The sequence below is a fragment of the Agelaius tricolor genome, unplaced genomic scaffold (assembly GCF_023055355.1).
Source record: "Agelaius tricolor isolate 1412-34295 unplaced genomic scaffold, bAgeTri1.0.p SCAF_27, whole genome shotgun sequence".
Taxonomy (NCBI): domain Eukaryota; kingdom Metazoa; phylum Chordata; class Aves; order Passeriformes; family Icteridae; genus Agelaius; species Agelaius tricolor.
The window spans coordinates 8,521,417-8,540,606 of record NW_027269287.1 but is presented as its reverse complement, the minus strand read 5'-3'; the positions used below and the strand labels follow the sequence as shown (position 1 = coordinate 8,540,606).

Here is a 19,190-nt window from a genome sequence, read left to right as displayed (position 1 = left end):
TTCCTGGTTGGCAGGTGGAATGGATACAACAGCAGGTGGTTAAAAGAAGGATAAAGAGGGATTATAAACCTGGTGGTACCCAATCCACTTATTTCAATGATCCCAAGTGGCCAAGCATGTGGTACATGGTAAGTACATGTAGGGTCATTGACTCTGTTTTATGCTAATATTTAGTTGTCTGCTTTGATATTATGAAAAGGGGAGGAAGAGTATGTTCAGAAAAAGCAGATTTGGAGATTATTATGTAGCTAATAAAAGTCTGTTAACTCCTTAGAAGTATTAGAAAGAACTTGTGGTGAGCCATGCAGTAGGAAGCATTTACTGATGCATTTATTCATTAATTATTCCTATGGAAAGTTATCTTACTTACTTAAGGATAAATAAGCAATGAGAATGGAAGGAACTTAGCCACAACATGTGAGAACCCACATGTATTTAATACATAATTCACTGTCCCCAACATAAATGTATTTTGCCCTGAAACAGAAGAAGAAATCCACCAGCACTGACCATTCATTTCCTGTATGACAGAAGTTGTGTTTTTCAAAAAAAAAAGGTCTTTTTTTGTCCTAATAAAATCACAGTTAAAGCCTGGAGAGAACCTTTTACTTACGATGTTTTAAAAAACATCCTCATTTTTGCCTTAGGATTACAGAATGGTTTGGGATAAAAGAGACTTTTAAAGGCCTTCTAGTGGAAACCCACCTTTCAATGAGCAGGAGCATCTTAAACTAGATCAAGTTGCTCAGAGCCACATTTGACCTGATCTTGAATGTTTCCAGTGATAGGGCACCTACCAGATCTCTGGGTAACCCAGTTCAGCATTTTACTCTTCTTGTAAACAGTTTCTTCCTTATATCTAACCTGAATCCACCCTCTTTTGGTTTAAAGCCATTGCCCCTTGTCGTACAGCAACAGGTGCTGCTAAAAAGTTTGTCCTCATTTTTCTTAATGACCCCCCCTACAAATATTGAAAGGCTGCAGTAAGGTCTCCCTGGAATCTTCTCCAGGAAAAACAACCTTAATTCTCTCAGTCTTTCTTCATAGGATAGGTGCTCTGATAATAGATAATTACAGCAGTTGCCTCTAATTTTATCAGGAAGATAGCAGTCCCTATTTAGAAAATAATTGTGTTGTCTAGCCACACTACCTCACAGCTGTGCCAGAATTGCCAGTGTAACACTGAACAGACTTTAGAGCATCAAATGGACTTCACTGGGTTTTTTTTGTACAACTTTCATAATTCCTCATTTGTGTCCCAGTGGAAAAAAAATCCTCACTTTCAAACCCTCTGGGAAGAGACCATTCCTGACTGATTGCATTTACATCCACTGATAACTCCGTGTATTTGCAACATCATTAGCGATAGTGGTTTGATGACATTTTGTTGGAAGAGATGAGTAAAGTATTATTGAACATGCTATTTCATCAGGGTGAATAGCTAAAAATATGTGAGTGGTTTGACTTTAGGACTGACTTGAGACATAAAAGATATCCTCATATAACTGTGTTTATGATTGTTACCATAGCTGATTTTGTTAATCTTTCTTAGCTTTATAAGATGAAAGGGAAAATTGAGTTCAAGGTTGGTTAATGGTTTCAGTCTTTGCTATGCTGGAAGGGGTTTTTAGGTTACTGGCTGCAGACATGTTGTTGAGAAAGTAGTAAGAGTAACAAGAAATTACTCTTGAGTAATTTCTTGAGAAAGTAATAAGTAAATTATCATATAGAGGGTTGTATTTTGATTAATAAGTAACTTTGTTGTGGGCTAAGACTGATACCTTTGCCCATTGAACTGCCACAATTTCTAACAAGGCCATAAGTGCAGTTCGGATTTGTTGACAGAAGTTCTGTTATTCAAAGACTTTGTCAAACCATACCTGATTAATGTTTTTCCTTTCCAAGGTTTTTCTTCACAAGTATCACTTCTTGTAATTTTCATTTTCTAGGCCAGAAATAATAAATTTATTTTTTTTTGTGTGATATCCATGGCAAGAAGTTACAAGAGAGAATCAGGCATTCTTTCTCTTTAGAGCCATCACAGCACTTAAGAGAAAGAAAAGGTTATTTTCTTCTGACTTCCCTCCCTCAAAGCAAGGAAAGTTGAACAAAACCCAACTATCTTTAGCATAACTTCTGAATCTTCAGGCATCTGTGCTTAAGAGTAAAATAGAATATTTTTATAGACTAATTAGCATATGAAACTTTACCAATCCAACTGTTACTCAAAGTTCCCTATAGAATCAGGTCCAGTTTGCTCAGAATGAACTGATATCAAAGGGAATAAAAAAATCCCTAGTTAACATCCTCTTCAAAATTTTTGCCATTCCCAGAGCTCAGCTACCTTTGTACCATCATGTTAAATCTAATAAATTTCTTCGCTTCCACTGGAGTTGACAAAATAACCTTTTAGCCAATAAGTGGATAAACTATATACAGTCAGTTTGGTGATTTTTGGCTCAAAGAGGTTGGAGTCAGTTGTTCTGTATTTTTTTTACCTTGGAGCTAACAATAAATAGAATGACTGAGGTGACTTTGTGCATAATCAATTTCACTGTACCTGCCAGTTGTTTAAATGAATTTCTTTATCTAATCTGCATAGGAAACTATAGAAAGTAAATATATTAATATATATTTTAAAAAGAGAGGAAGTAAATATATTTAAGAAATAGAAATACATGCAAAATTGTGGTTAGTATAACTAACTTGGGTAGACTTCAGTCAGAGTACTGTTGTTGACCATTTCTTTTTATTCCTGACTTCAAGAACAGCTTCGTAGTGGTAGGCTGAAACTGGAATCACACAGGCATAGAGGCACAGATTTCTACAGTTGTAATTTACTTCTGCTGTGATGATGGTCTCCACTGGATGGGCTTTTTATGTTTTTTAAAAATAAGAAAAACATTTTGGTTAAGCATAATGAAAATGCTAATTTGTTTTTTAAACTTCTGAAAACATACTCTAATAGAAGTGGGTAAACCTAAGAAAACATACAGTGCCTGGCTGTGCCATTTCTCCAACAAGTTATGAGACCTAGTTCTGTGGGGTTTTCACAGAACTGGAGTGAAAGGACAAGCAGATCAACAAGTGTGATGTGTTTTAGGGTGTTCAGGGTGGAAGAGGATTATAGCAGCAAGGCACAGTAAAACCATGTGACTGAGCCATAGTGGAAATAAACATTTACCAGTTACTTGGTGAATAATAATAAAGTAATTTATTGAAGCAAACAGCTATTGTTGCACAATTACAGAAGTAGAGTGATATGCACTCTACATCTATAATTGTGCAACAATAGGGTTTTTAGAAAGTTGTTGAAGGTAAAAGATTTGCTGACAAGCCTCATCAGTCAGTATTTATTGGTCATCAATCATCACATTTATTGGTATATTTGCACTGTAAGATTTCTGATGTAAACAGGTGAAATGTAATTTATACCGCTATTGAGAGCAAGCCACACAAGCTGGTGTGTACTGAATTACTTGCATGTAGGGCTTGCTGCCTTGAGCTCTAATGCTGAAACCAAAACCTAGGGAAAATTGCATACTTTTCCACTTTCAGTGGGGATTGTGAAGCATACATTGCTTTGAGCTTCAATGAAGTGTCTGGTGAAGCCAGTTACCTCATTTCTTCAGAAAATTCCTCCAGTATACTACATAGTGCTCTCCAGTTATACTTGTGAGTTCCCAGGTGAGCTGTTCATTCACAGGGAGGGACAGACCCTTCTGCTCTGACACAGTATAGTTTACTCTGGATGGCAGCCAGAACAGGACTAATAAACCTTTATCGGTAGTGAGTAATGTGAGTTTCCGAAGGTTCTGTAGCCATGAAATAAGGTGGAGGTGACGAGTTAGACAGGTGACTTGCCTCCCTTATGCCGCTGTATGAGATCTGTAGGGGGTTGGCTTACCTTGTGCCTCTCCTCCCAACTCAAGCAAATGGCAGAGCAGAGAAAAAGATTTTACTTCCCTGGCCTTGCCATTAATGAGGACACCTATGGTGGATGGGACTGTGAAAGGAGAGAGAGGGACAAAGGAAGGAGTGACAGAAGCCTGACAAGATGGACTGGAAAGAAGTGAAGGGAGAAGGAGAGGTCACAGTAGATCTGAGTGCTGGCCCAGGTACAGGGAGGCAAAACTCAAGGAAGAATTTCCTTGAGTTTTCCTTGAATTTTACCTGCCATATGCTAACACCACAGCAAATGAATACTTGTCACTCTCCTTTATGACCTCCTAAAAGTTTATTTGAGAACTAAGGAAAAACCTCACTCTTTTTATTGCCCTCCCAAGAACTGTTCTCTCCTTTCATCTGTGCAGTGGAAGCCAAATATTTTTTCTTTCCAAGTTGGCATGGCATGCTTGAAAGTGTTTTGCATATTTTGTAACTTGGTTTGGTTGTTGCATGCACTTTCATATTTTTGGGTTTTATTGCATGAGAAGATCAAGCTTTTGGTGTTCTGTAAATTCAGAAGATGATCTGTGACTTAACTTCAGCAGAAGTGCCGCTCGAAAGAACCCTCTGCCTGCCACACATTACTTTGCAAATCTGCCTGTGGAAACACATATTTTGTTGTTCTGTGTGGACAAGGCAGAACAATAAAATGAAGTCAAGTAATTCACAATTTGACCTAAATTAATTTCCTTTTCGAAACACTTTAGGTAGTCAAAAAAGCCTGTAGAAGTGGATTTATCCATGCCTGCTGAAAAGAGATTATTAATGCAGATAGTTTAGCAAGGATAGCAAATAGTTTGAAGGCAGAACAGACTAGATAGGCTTCTTGGTTTGTTCCTTTGGGATATTCAGTTCTCCTAGATAAGCACACCTGGAAATGCCCAGAAAACACAAAATGGAAGCCAGCACCTTCTGGGGGTTGTGCCAGCATTTTTGCTGAAGCAAGAAGAAGCAATACCAAAATTCTTTCCTTGCTTGCTTTGGGGTAGCATTTCCTGTGTGTCAAAGATTTGGTAATAAATCATATAGCAAAAGCACACATTCTTCTGCCTACTTACTACTATGATTGTATCTTCATAGGCAGAGCATCCACTCTTATCTTTATGGAATTTATTTAACATGATTTTTTTTTTATAAGCAGCAACTGAGTTACATTAAGAAACTGTAGGTACTTGTTTGTATAATGTTCTTCGTGAAATATCACTTGTGTGTAATACTGTTTTTCTGCACTGCCTTTTTCTGAGTAGTTTTTGCAGTTAGTAAAGAAATTATAATGTCTCAAAATCTTTGCTGAATTTCTAACAATATTTGATAAATATCTGATTTTAGCTTTTGAATGTCATACTGGGACACATTCTGCTATATTTCAGTTTTTATCTTACATTGCACTTCAGCAGGAAAACCATTGATACAAACAGAGATGCGTAATTTCCTGGAAGTACATTTTTCCTCTTTACAAAGGAGAAGGAATTATTGCTTTCTAAGAGCAGTTTTCAGGAGCAGCTGCTTAGTTAACTATCTGCTTTTCAGATTTTTAAAAATCAAAATTAAGTAATGCCAAATAGCAAAACAATTTCTTATGCCACACAGTACTGAATATTCTATTAATTTACTAAAAAAAAGGAGAGGTAATTTAATTAATAGAAAAAATACTGATTTGTTTCAAACTTTATATCTTGTTTTGGTGTTGTCCACATACTAAAATTGAAGATACTTCTGGAAAGGTGTATCTACTTAACTAATATTTTATACATTATTTCACCTAAAAAACAAGCATCACGAATTCCAAAATTACCAAAATACACAACCACAGTGCAGAATTAATTCTGAGGCTTACCTGTCTTGTGGTCTGATTGATAAGAAATGGTGTGACATGGTAATTTTGCCCTTATCAGAAGCATACTCATAAACCTATGAGACTTCTAGGAATTTCTGACACAAACACTTACTATATTACTTCCCAGACAGGAGACAAAAATTAAGTATTATGCAAGTGTAAGTCAATTTCCTAACTGTTCAGTACATAGGATCAAGGAGAGTCTGGATAATGCTTTTGGTCATATGATTTAGGTACTATTGTGAGGGGCAGGAAGTTGAATTTAATAATTCTTGTGGCTTCCTTCCAACCTGAGATATTCCATGATTCTTTGAGGAGAGTTTGATCTGTGACAAAGAAGAAACTGGAGAACAATATTTGGCCCTAGAATGTTACGTCTTGTACTGGTCGTTAAAAATCAGTATGCCCATTTTAACTGAAGACAGATTCCATATAGACCCCATGGAATGAGGCATCTATGTTCAATTGTGTCTTCCTGTATATCACGTGAGCAAACGTTGTGACTAAAATTACCAGTTTGCAGAGCACCTTAGTTCTTGCTGAGCCTTTTTCAACATTAATTCATGCTCCTTTTTTGTCCATGTTTTAAAAAAACCCACAAAACAGATGGAAACTGCCCCCCCTCCCCCCAACAACAGAGGAAGCAAATGCACTGAGGACAGACACTCCAATAAAATGCATTCTGCACTACTTCATTAAATGTAGGTCTCCCTTGGCATTACTTTTAGATAATTCTGATGTAGTGAAATACCTGCTGTGCATTACTTCTGCTACTCAAGCCCAGTGGATAGGATTTTCTTCCCAACCAACAAGGAGCAGATAGCAGGAGAGACTAGCAGTACACAAATTCTATCAGCGCCATTTTGGAAAGCAGTCCAGCAGCTGTTTGCATATCTGCATGACTTCTAATAAGTTTTGATGAAAATTAACCCGAATAAATTAAGTAAGCATTTTGAACAGGACACTCTGACAGAGCAAGACCTCAAGTCTCCTCAAGGAGAGGCAGGTAGAGTTCTTTGAAAAATACTCCAATTCTAGTGTGTAGAGCAATATAGGCAGTATCTGTGTTTGCTTTTTTGCTGAGATTATAAATCCTGCAGAACTGGCTGTTTCAAAATGAACTCATTTCCAGCTAACAGCAGAAAAGAATGTGGTCAGGAAGAGGAAATGTGCAGGAATGAAGAGCCTCAGATATCCCCAAGAGATTAAAGTGTGAATCGTTTAAGGTATTAATACTGCTTTTGTCTTACCCTTTCAATAGTGATAGAGTTCACCAAATCATGAGTAGCATGCCATCTAAGCATCTTTCCTGTCTTCATTGATTTTTATGTGAATTTCTAACAAAAAAGGTCAGTTTTTTTCAGTTTTCAAAACAGTTTGAAACTATATTAAACCCGTGTAGTATAAACACAGTGGCTTAATGACCGGCAGATATATGATAGACTAAATATGAAGTGTATCACAGGGTTTTCCCTTTCCTGTGTCTTTTGGACAAGGCAGTTTAGTAATAAACAGTGAACTACTGTTTGGGAGTAAAAAACTCCTGGTTTGGGTTTTATGAATACCAGCTCCTAGTCATACAATTGTATTTGGAGCCAGAAATCCCATTTAGAAAAAAAATAACATAAGTTAAGCAAAGAAAAAGCATTTCTGAAGTTACAAAAACCTCTTCCATAGCCTGGTTGAAGTTTGAATCATTTTTCTCATTATAAGTCTCCTGGTCTGGCTGAAAATAAGCTGTTGAGGATTGTTAAATGCAAGCATTCACATGCCATGCTTGGATGAGCTTTAGATGATACCAGCTGCTGAAGCACTAAAATCCATATAACCGTTATTAACTAGGACCTCATCTACACATGAATTGAAATGCAGATTAAGAAATTAATGTAGCCTACTTAGAAAGTGTTACAGCCCTTACATCTTGGTAAGGAGTCTGCTTAGAGATAACATGATTCTGAAAAGAAAAATCCCAGTTCTTGTAGGCCACTGAATTGGTGTTGAAGAATCAAGACTCTTTTTTGATGATGAAATTTCCCAAGACAGCACACAAGCTTGAGGCTCTGTGTTCGCATCCTACCACCTACAGTATCTTTGCCCCTAGCTCCTCAATCCTGTCCCCACCCTTTGCATCATCTCTTATGAATGACAGAGAAAAAACAAAATAAGAAACAAGCAAACAAAAAAAAACCAACCAACTAAAGAAAAAACACCAACAAAAACCTCAAAAGAAACTAAACGAGGATAGATCAAAATTTTCACTAACAACACTGAGGAGTTGGATTGGTCCAGCTTCTTGGGGATCTTGACCCTCAGTTTAGGTAGCTATCTTGTTAGTTTTTATTTAATTATTAGATCTATTTGCTACTCTTAGGTGATTGTCCTTTTTACATAATTCCCTCCTGCAATTTCCATCTGCTACCACTCCAGACTGGTGATGGCATACTATATAAGAGGATAAAAGTATTCTGAAATTGAAAGCATTTTTCTACTTTGCACCTGTCCTTTAAAAATGTTTGCCCAAACACACCATAACATTGACCCATTGTCATTGATACTGACCAGTGAGAGCAAACTAAATTCTGAAAGGTTCCTGCCTTTTAAAGCCACTCATACTGGCATGAGATGTGGTCTGCTTTCACTTTCTGGCTTCTGCTGCTCCACCAGTATTCAAAAATTGCAAGTATTGATCTCACTGTGTGAAGCAGCTTTGATCTTGTTTGGGACTTCAAACACAGTGGTACCCAAAGACCACATTGTGCATTATGTAAACTGTAACCACAGACACATTCTGAGACTCATTCAGCATTTATTCTTCTGAATTAATTTACATGGGTGGCCAAATGCACTTTTTAAGTTTGGTTTGTTACTATACCAAGGCCTAGAAAATATCTTCAGTGTTTTCAATATTTGAATGATTCACACACTAGATTTGTCCCATGGTCTAACAGGAAAAATCAAACTATGCCTGAGCCATGCATCTCTTCTAATCTCCTGGCATGCAGAAGTTCTATATACATGTGTGAACGTGAAGGAAACAGAGGTTATGACTCACGTTGCCTCCAGGCAGGCACCAAGCAGCAGAGGTCTCCTTATGCAGTTGTGTTCTGTGGGGAAGGACAGGGACAATTTACATGTCAGTAGATGTGTTTAGATTTTAAAAATAATAATAATTTAAAAATTCTAATTTATCAGTTATTCTAAGTTACTTTTCTTGTAGGCATCTGTCAGTAGGGATACTACTAGGAAATGGATTCATACTGGAAAATTCAATTAGAAGGAATGCATGCAATGACATATGAGGTGAATTTTCCCCATTTGTCCTTTTGGTGGCAAGGAGATTCTAATCACGCTGCATGCACTTGTTCATTTGATTCATGTGTTACGTTGAGAGAGACAAGAAGGAAAGTACTTATTGTGTATTGAAAAGTTCTCACTTAGAATACTAAGAATATAATACTTAGAATAATAGTATCCATGTTAAATCCTGGCATCCATAAGTCAAAGGATGAAAGCTTAAAGTGACTAAACAGGGGAAAAGTGGCTAAATAGAAGGAAAAGAACAGCTGTTTTGGCTGTTCATAAGAATAAAAAGAGATATTTAAGAATAAAGTGCTGCCTGTATGTTGTATTGCACTAAATAGTTTATTTAGTTGTTTTGCGCTGGGTGATTGGAGATTTGCACTGAGTAGTCTTTCTATTGCACTGAATAGTTTATGTTATATCACATGGTTTGTTTTTCCCCCCTCTTATCACGTGTTTTTTTCTCTCACCCACCCCTCTCCCCAGTACCCTCTGGGGGTCTCTCCCCTGGTCTGTCCCTCCCCTTGCCCCTCCTCACTGGTATCCCATCAGCTGTGGTACTCTTCCTCTGCCCCCCATTCCCCTGGGATAAATGTCTCCCACCATGAGGCAACACTCTGTCTTCTACCTGGGCATCGCCTGAGTCTGAGGTGTCTCCTCACAAGTCAATAAACAGAGGACATTTGTCCCCATGTGGAGAACAGCACTTCTAGTCTTTTGCCTTTGCCCATGTGAGATCGTGTGGGCTGGGGTCCATAGCTAGCCAGACTAGCCAAACAGCCTGCCCAGACAGGGATTCTTACACCCATATGATATTGTTACTCAGAATGTGTGCAACAAAGTGTACAGGTACAGGATCGGATCCCATACACCTCACTGGCAATAGACATCCACCTGAATGCACTGCAGATCAAGGACAGATTTAAACATATTCCTAAACTTAATGTATACTTCTAAGTTCTGTTGATTTTTCCCAGTGTCCTCCAAGCCAACATTAATTGGCTGCTAATTGGCCCAAATTTTGTGTTTTAATAAGCCTTTCATTACATTAGTTGGTTTTGTGAGTTGTTGTATGTCAAATCGTCCATCTCTAGAGGTACGGATGAGGATGTAACAAGACTGAAATGGTTCTTCAGCTGAATTAATAGAAAATAATAGTATTTGTTATTATTTTTATTTTATCTATTTTTATTGTTGTTTTATATTTATATTACACAACAATCAAGGTTATAAAATGAAAACTTTTTCTTGATTTTTCAAGAAATCTTTTTTCTTTGAAAACTCTTATCAATAGCAAAGCAACCACACAAACCCGTATTTTTCTGTTTTAAAACAATCAATATCTATGCAGTGATGCTTATCAACTAAAACTTCTAAAATTTTGCTCCAGAGGAAATTAAGATTATTTTTTCAAAATTTTATTCAACTTTTCAAAAATGTTGTCACCCGCTCTTAAATGGAGATGTGTTGCATTAACTTTGGCATAAAATGAACACCATTGCTTTCCAACTAGTTTTCAGAAATCAGAGAGGCTGGGTGTGGTGGGCCTCATTTCTGATTAAAATCAATTTAACAGCATAATTCTGATTGAGTTCAATAAGAACTTACATGAGCAGATTCACTAACAGTGAAATTAATCATTGCAGTGCTGTAAGTCTGCTAGACGTCAATAGGAACTTTCACAAACATAGAGTCACCAACAGTGCAGTTTATTGGAGCAACAAATTATAGATTCTTTTAGATTGCTGGTGATGAATTCACTAGACCTGCAAACTGTATTTTGTACATGTACTATGTATACAGTCCTATGTATAAATATTCCTGAGTATATTCCAACTCAGTTGGAGGTGCAGAACTCACCCAAAGAGGTGCTTCTGCTCTTGGGAGATGAGCAAGCCCATTTACTTATCTGCAAAGTTGATTGTATTCTCATCCTCTGCCCTACAGGATTTCAAATGCCAGTTTATACTTTCGGTAATAGTGAAGGCGAGATTGTATATTTTGTAATTTACATCGTAAATGGTGGTGATGGGCAGCCACTTTATATGTAAAGGAGATGTCCAGAGTAGCTCAGAGATTACAGACTATGGGTCTTGTGCAAAGGTGGAGCAGAACAGGTGATGATTTAGCATCAGTCACTCTCCCCACTGGCTGATGGCAGCATTAAGGGTCATTGTCCACCTGATAACCCAACACTCCATCAGCAGGCCATCATGACCTTAGCCACACATCTCGGGGCTCAGCTGTAGCCCTCATTCCTGTAAGATGTCAAAAGGGGAAAAAGTACAAATCAGCTTATTTGGATGTCTCATGTCAATTCTGTGCTTAGATTCCCACAGCTACTCATCTGTGAGGCCTGCTGCCTCTCCAAAGACACAATGAATGGATTCCTGCTCACTGCAGAACAGTTTGACTAGATGACCTTTAAAATCTTCTATTTGACTTTTGACATTCTTACTTAGCATATCTGATTGAGATTTAGTCACAGTAATTAATATTTCTTTGTGTATTTAGAGTGGAATTATTCATGATATGCTTATATTTAAGCCCACACCCAACTGCATAAACTGAAGATTCCTCTCAAATTATTTGAAGGTAGTTAAATAGCAGAAAAAAAGCTTAGTTCTCCCATATCATACTTCTTACTGAGGCTTCAGTGGAGTTCCTGACATTCAGCTACATTAGTCTCATAGAAATCAGCATCAGATTCTCAACTCCTTTGTTAATTCTCCTTTGGTTTGATTAAGCCTTTTCTTGATGATTAAAAATCTTACACATCTTAGTTGCATGTTTATCTTGGTCTGTACTAACCTTGTTAGGCCATTCTTTACTAGATTAAATAAATATTGCCCCTTCAAAAATATAATTGTGTTGAGTTATTTGCATGCTGCAGTCAAGTCATGTCTTTACCCTCTCAGATTAAAATAGGTTCTTTAACTTGTTAAGAATCACTGTAAGTTGTGTTTACACTACTTATTTCAGACAAGAAGCATCAAGAAAACAAGCAACAATTCAGTGTTCATTCTCCAGTAACATACTCTGTAAAACTTCAATACTGGGCACATGCATGCATCGTTCCAAAAATAGCCTCATTGCCGTCATTAAGAAAAATGTCTTTACCCACTTTTTGCTATTCCATTGCTTTACCTATCAGAGAATAATATGTAGCTTCATAGAGCATCTTTTTGAAGCTGCAGATAACTGTCTACCTTAGATTTTAAATCCTTTTAACTATTACTGGTTTTCTGAAAATTCACATTTTAAGCCTTGCACTCTAAATTCTATAGGCATAATTTTTTGCATGATTTTATATAAAACTATATTATAAACATAGTTTATAGTATAGTTTTATATTATATATATAAACCTCTGCTTAAATAGGTTCACCTTGATAAGTGATCCACATCACTGTCTCTGTTGCTCTCTGTACTTTCTGCCCCACTAACTTTTCTGTCATCAGATTTGAGTGTTCTATATAAGAACACTGTTTCAACACTTTCCTGAATTACAAGTTAACAGTGGAGCCTCTTAAGATTTGAGACTTAGTAATTGCAATGTAATTGTAATGCTAAGTAATGTTTCCTTGAACAAACTGTATGTTAAGGAGTCATAATGGATTCAAAGTACAAACTGATATTCCAAATCTTCTGCTGGCTTCTTTATGAGTGGATATGTTAAGTGCTTACAGATTCATGCCATGTTTCTAGTGGACCCAAACACCTCACTACAGTTTTTAAGGGAGCAAAAACATTTTTGTAGCATGGTTGTTTTCATGGTAGAACATGGAAAAAATGTAGTTTACTTGAGGTACATTGTATTTCCCTGATAATCCCCCCTTTTACTTGGAAGAACCTTTCTAATTTTGTAACATATTTTTGCTCATTCATTTTAAAATCATCTTTGAAGTTAAACAGCAGACTCTTTGTAGGAGAAACAAAGAGGGAAAAGATGATCCTTTTACAGCTCGGATTTGTAAGTAGAGTAAGGTAAAAAAGGTAACTGACAGGAATCATAAAAGATAATGATGGTAGGAGAGAAAAGGAGAATGCAGAAAGTGTTATAAAAAATACAGAGAATATTTAATAGCTGTAGTACAAGAAAAAGTGATGGACACAGAGAAATTGTCACCAATCATAAAATTAAACTCACACCTTTAGTTTATTTATGATTGTATATATTTTTTCCTTCTGACAATGCTCTAATCATAGCTTTCTTTAGTTCTTTCTTTGAGTGTTTTCTCTGCAGACTTCCTGGATTTGCAAAGATACCTGCAAATTCTGAAGGTTATCATGAATGGATATCATTTCAGTGCAAAGACTGCGTTATGTGTAGTATAAGCCAATAGTATTTTCCTCCACTTGTTGTTAGACAAATTACATTTGATATGCATAAAAGGTGCATACACTGAGGTTGTATATTTTCTCTGTCTAAAGGAATACATTCCTGTAATATTAGTTCAAAACTGTGTTCTCAGATTAGTTCCATATATTCAATTACTTTGTTTGCAGCTGGGAGAAGTTCTTTCATAGCACTGCTGAGATCAATGGTATCTATGTGTCTTTAATGCTTAAGTTCGGATTTAGATTAGCAGCAGCTCCCCAAGATCCTTAAAGCTCAATAGACATCAGTTTGTGTCCAGTTCTCAGTAAAAATAGTGTTTTCAAATACACTGGACTTCTCCAGAACCTTTCCCAATATTTGTATTTTCTGAGATAGCTAGAATCCTGACACTGTGCTGAGATTTCTGTAAGATTCTTTGCAATTCTGACAACATTTTTGCATTCCTTGTCTATTTTGCACAGTCTTTCTTGCACAGTTATGTCATAAATCTCTGGACTAACCTTGCTCAACATTGCAAAATTTGATCATCTGAGTCAAATTTCCTGAGACAATATAAAGAATAATGGTGTGATACTTCTTTATCATATGCAAAACTTTTTGGTGTTTCTTAGTTGGGTTTTTGTTGATGTTCTTGAGTAATCTTTCCTTTTACTTCCCAAGCCTCCTTTTCCTTCCCAGGCCTCCCTTCTCTGGGCTAGTTCTCTCATTTAGACCTGATGATGTCAACTGCAAATTATAACTATGCACCCTCTCTAGTGGTTTGGCCTTATCTTCCCAGGTTTCACTTATACTACACAGAGGGCCTTGCATTCATCAACCCTAGCACACTCAAATGGTGAAAAGCCTATTGATGCCTACAGAATTTACTTCCCTGTAGGCAAGCTAAATTAGCAGCCATTCATCTTAGTCTTCATCTCTACTATTAATGAATTTTCACAGCATGCATTTCCAGTGTTAGATGAAACACTTTTATAAGGCTGTCTAAGAAGGGCATGAAGTGATGTCTGCACTTGTGTCTCAAGGGAGTGTTTTCATGATCCTAAAGTTTGTCCTCTGGCAAGTTATAGTCTCCTCTGATATACCTGAACAAATAATGGACCAAGGCTACAATAACCTGACGGCTGTGGCTCTTAGAGAAAAGTATGCTAGATATTAAGTAGCATAGATGTTTATTCTTGTACTGAATGCACTGTGAAACAGTTTCAGCCTGAGGAACACCACATGCATTCTCCATTTCTAGTAGTGGAATATGGGGTTCTCTTCATATTCTGACCTAAAAGTGCCCTGTATTTCCTACCTGCTTTTGTTCCTTCAGAAAGAATAGGACATGTATCTTTCCTTCAGCCTCCTGAATGTGTCCTGTTGTCTCACATCCCTCCCTCTCATTGTCCCTCTGTCCCTCCTTCTCCTCCCCCAGGACATCCCATTGAGACCAGATGTCAGGAGGGTATTGCCTCATGGATCAGAGGCACAATCAGACCACAACATAAAATAGAGAAAAAAGGGCTGCAGCATTACAAGAGTCCTTAAAAGTTGCATACAACTATTCAGAGTCAACATCTCTTCATCTTTTTCCTTGCAAGTCCTCTTAGTCCTACAAGTTCATAACATTCTTAACAAAAAAAGTTTCCTGGTCTATCCCATATTAGTTCCTGTCCACTCCCAGCATCCCAAAATAGTATATTCTTCTTAAGCACCACTCTTCCTTTTTCACTGTAAAATGAAAAAAGAGGGAAAGAGAAGGAAGTGGATTTGTGTAAGCCCCAGGCTCCTCCCACTCATCAGTCAGTCTCTTGGAAAGTTAGTGCTTAATTGAAGCCGTCTGCTCAGGGCCTTCTTTCCATGCAGTTATTACAATTCTGTAACATATGTTTACTCAAGGTCTAAATAAAACCACCTTCCTTTTCCAAGCTCCTTAACAAATAGATGTAGAACTAATGGTCTTTTACTAGAAAACATCTTAAAAAGTAAATTGTGAAGTGTGTCCTTAGTAGTGTGGCAAGAATCTCTAGAAACTTACGAAAAATATTTTAAAGCAATCTTTGCCATCTCTCTAATTGTTTTCTTAGAAATAATGAAAATATCCAGTCTAGCTTGAAGAGAGAGAGAGAGAGAGAGAGAGAAATTTGTTCTTACTAAAAAAATATCTTTGGACTTTCTGTAACATTGCCTTATTTTTCTTTCTTTTTTGTGATTTAGAAGGGGTCAAATAAAAAGTGAGTCAAAGGCCACGTAAAATGGAAAGTATTGTCTCTCTGAGGAGTCATTTGTCCTTCATGAATACTGAATCCCCAGGCTTGGTGGTGCACTGCTAAGGCTGTTCTTCCCACATACTCTCTCTAATTAGTAAAAGAAGTTCCATACTTTCAAGACTTTGGACAAGGAAAAATGCATTTGCATGCTAAGTAGACTATTTATATGGTATTGATGGTATCAACAGGAGCAGCAGCAGTAAGTCATTGTGCAGTGATGTTGAGAGAAGATGGCCACATACATACCTTTCAGTGCATGCTTCTTTCCTTCTGGCATTTTTTGGCAGTAACCACAGGCAATTGTTTATTTTTTTTCTCTCTCTCTCTGCCCAAAATGTTCTGCATGCTGTTCTTATATTTCTCCCAGTGCTTCTCAGGGAGAGTCCATACACTGACACATACCTCCCAGCATATGATCTTTGACACATGAGCAGTGATACAAGGACATACAAGGTGCACCAGGTCTAATATGCTGTTTATTATCATCACTGTTGTTGTTATCATTATTATACTGTAGTGAACCTTTCAAAGTGGTTTTAAAAAGTTTTTAAAAGAAACTTTTCATATTTGCCTCTTAGTGGAGGAGGCAGTACATGCACAATAACCACAAAGCATTTTTAGCTGCTTTTCTTTCTCAGCCTGGAAGGAATCTCTCCTGTTGCCACCACATGGGAAAGAAATGGGACTAGAGGCAGATATCCTGTTGGAGACACAGGTTATGGCTTATGTCAGAGGAGGTGATGTTAGAGGCAGTTGCAGCTGGGAGAGAAACTTTGCTGTCTGAAGTCCTAGAAGCAGGGGAGCTTCCCACCCCTAAAAAGAGTGCACTGTCATCAGCCTGTGTGAAATGGACATAAAGGGCTTCCCTAAATTAGTTCTTCTTTAAGCCAGCACACAGTTTACAGAAAAAAACCACGAATATTGATTTTAAAAAGTGCCAATGATGAAAAACTGATGGACTTTTCTTGAACACAAATTTAACATGTTATGAATTATTCTGTTTTGTTAAGAATAGCAGTTTGATCAGCACCAAAAAAAACCCCCAAACATTTAAAAATATATTTTTCACTGTGAAAACCCATATATGTAGGTTTGTAAGTTATTCTTTTCTCTCTGTAGTCATGAAATACTCTTATGAAGTAAGAAGCCCTTTCATATTGATTTTCTGTTCTTCTTCATTAAAGAGGCAAAAAATAATGCATGTCTGTGATTGTTTTGTTGGCCTCTAAGTCTATTCTTTGTTAATGAATCAGTGAAGTTTAAGAACCAAATTCATCTCTAAAGTAAATTAACTAAACCCTCTGAAGCTGCATAAGCAATAAATTGGAATTAAATATTTAATATCATGCAGTCTTGAAATATTTCTCTTGCTACAGGTACAGATTTTAAAAAGTAGCAATTCAGCATGACTCCAGAAGTTGGATGATACTTCATGCAAAAGAATCTTGTATTTGAGATTAATCAGGCTCTATATTATCTGCCTGTTCCTGCTAGATCTTAAACATAAAGAGTGCAGCAACAATCAGAAATTATTTAAAGATGTAACTCAGAAGGAAATACCTTTCATATAGAGTTATCATGTGCTTTTTGTCATGCACTGTGTCAGATTATGCCTGAGAAAAATAAAGATCTGCAAGTATTCCTTCTTCTATAACCTCTTCATTGATCATCTTTTTTTTGTGATAAAATAATTTTAAAAAGTGAGAAATACTTTTTTAAAAGAAACATTATTTTAATAGTCTGTTTAGAAAATGTAGCTTTCAAGTGCATACTCTTGGCTTTTTGGAGAAGCCAAAAAGTCATTTCAGTAGATCACATATCTTATGCCCATTTTAATAAGGACCCTAGATTTCCAACTGTCTTGATTATTACCTTGCTTCTTCTTTGATTCCCCTTTAAAATTGGATCACCTGAAAAGCATAATAATATTTTTTTCCAGGAAAAGAGAGAATAATTGGCAAGTTTTAACTTAAAACACTGCACAAATCCATACCTCAGAAAGTTGAATGTAGCATTAGGATGTCCCCTCTATTAAAAAGCATATGACCTTTGCTGCCTGTGCATTTGCCTGGACCCAGGCTAGGAATGCCAAATGCCCCAAATTACATTCCCTGCACAGAGGAGGGAGATAGTAATTTCTTTAACTGCACAGAATGTCAGAATCAGCCCTGTGTGCTCCATTTTCTCTGCTTGTGTTGCTCAAGGTCAAGCCATAGGTCCTTGACTGTCCTTCGTCTAGGAGCCAACTTGTGCAGCTTCTGTCTTCTCCATGCTTGCAAGTTAGTAGCTGACAAACCCTCTGATGCAGAGAGCATGACTGTAGTATTTTTGTTTCTGTATGTGTCAAAGACCATTTCACTATGACTCTAAGGAAACCAGACTCTCTTATTGTTGCTGTTGTTGTTCTTCTCAATACCCAGAATCTATCTTTTCTAATCCCTAACTGGGATCTAGTATTTCAGAGCTTTCCCATGGTCAGAAGTATAGGTACGCTAACACTAAATGAGATCTAGGGCTTGTCAAACTCACAATTGGTCACTCTGATTATCATGTTGTGTTTCTTTATATCCCCGTAGATAAGGACTGGATCTTGCCAAAGAATTCCTTGTAACTCAAAAACTGCAAGAAACCAGTGCAGTGAAGTCATGAAGACTTACAGAGGGCACAGTATGCCTTTTCTGAGGAACTGTATGTCACAGAATTGGAAACTTCTGTTTCTACTCTGGTTTTGTAGACTAATAGGCATTGCTAAGCAATACAGAACAGAATTTTACAGTTGTAATTTGATTTTAATCTTTGTAATTCCAAAATATTTTAATCATTGATATGCTCTTGATTCTTCAGTTTAATTGTTCAGTTTTGTTTCTGATCCCTAAATGGATAGACCAAGACTCCAAATGCAAAAATTAGTGCAGCAGACACATTAAGATAATGACCATAAGGTAGTTTTTACAGACATTTCACAAAATAAGCGTGTCTTGGTTTGAAAAGACAGATGTCTGTTAAGGAAGGCAGGAGCCTCCCCTGAAACAGAAAATGCAAACCCCCTCCTCCAAATTGTTATAATTTTGAAATTAAGGAGGCTCTCATGCAAAGGTATGGGAGGAGGAATAACAGTTCTTTATTAGGGAAGGAAAGAAAAATAAAATAAACAATGTAGCATTACTAAACAACATTGACAGAGCCAGAATACAAGCTGACACCCTGTTGGTCAGGGTGTTGGTAGAAATCCAATTAAGTGGTGGCTGCAGTCCTCCTGGCGTAGCAGATCTGGTTCTGTTGAAGCAGTGATCCTGTAGAAGGGTATAGTTTTCCTCTGAAGATCCACTGGAGAAGACAGCTGCTTCTCTGGGAATCCAATGGAAAAGGTTGACTGTGGTATTCCAGATCTCTGATTATATCCAGTTAGGAATGCTTGGCTCCTCCCCCTGGGCAGAGTTTCTCCCAATAAGATGATGTAATTTTATCAGTCATGGAGGGACACTTAATGGCCCATGAACAGAAGATATCTC

The 19,190-nt window shown here is 37.1% G+C and overlaps 1 protein-coding gene across 2 annotated transcripts in view; it reads left to right on the top strand.

The window, feature by feature from the left end:
* Window positions 1–19,190, top strand: part of PCSK5 (proprotein convertase subtilisin/kexin type 5) — a 229,819-nt gene that overhangs the window by 47,188 nt on the left and 163,441 nt on the right. For both annotated transcript variants that reach the window (XM_071448591.1, XM_071448590.1), the window contains exon 3: window positions 15–128. In XM_071448591.1, coding sequence (XP_071304692.1) covers window positions 15–128 — 114 coding nt within the window. The remainder of the gene's footprint in view (window positions 1–14; window positions 129–19,190) is intronic.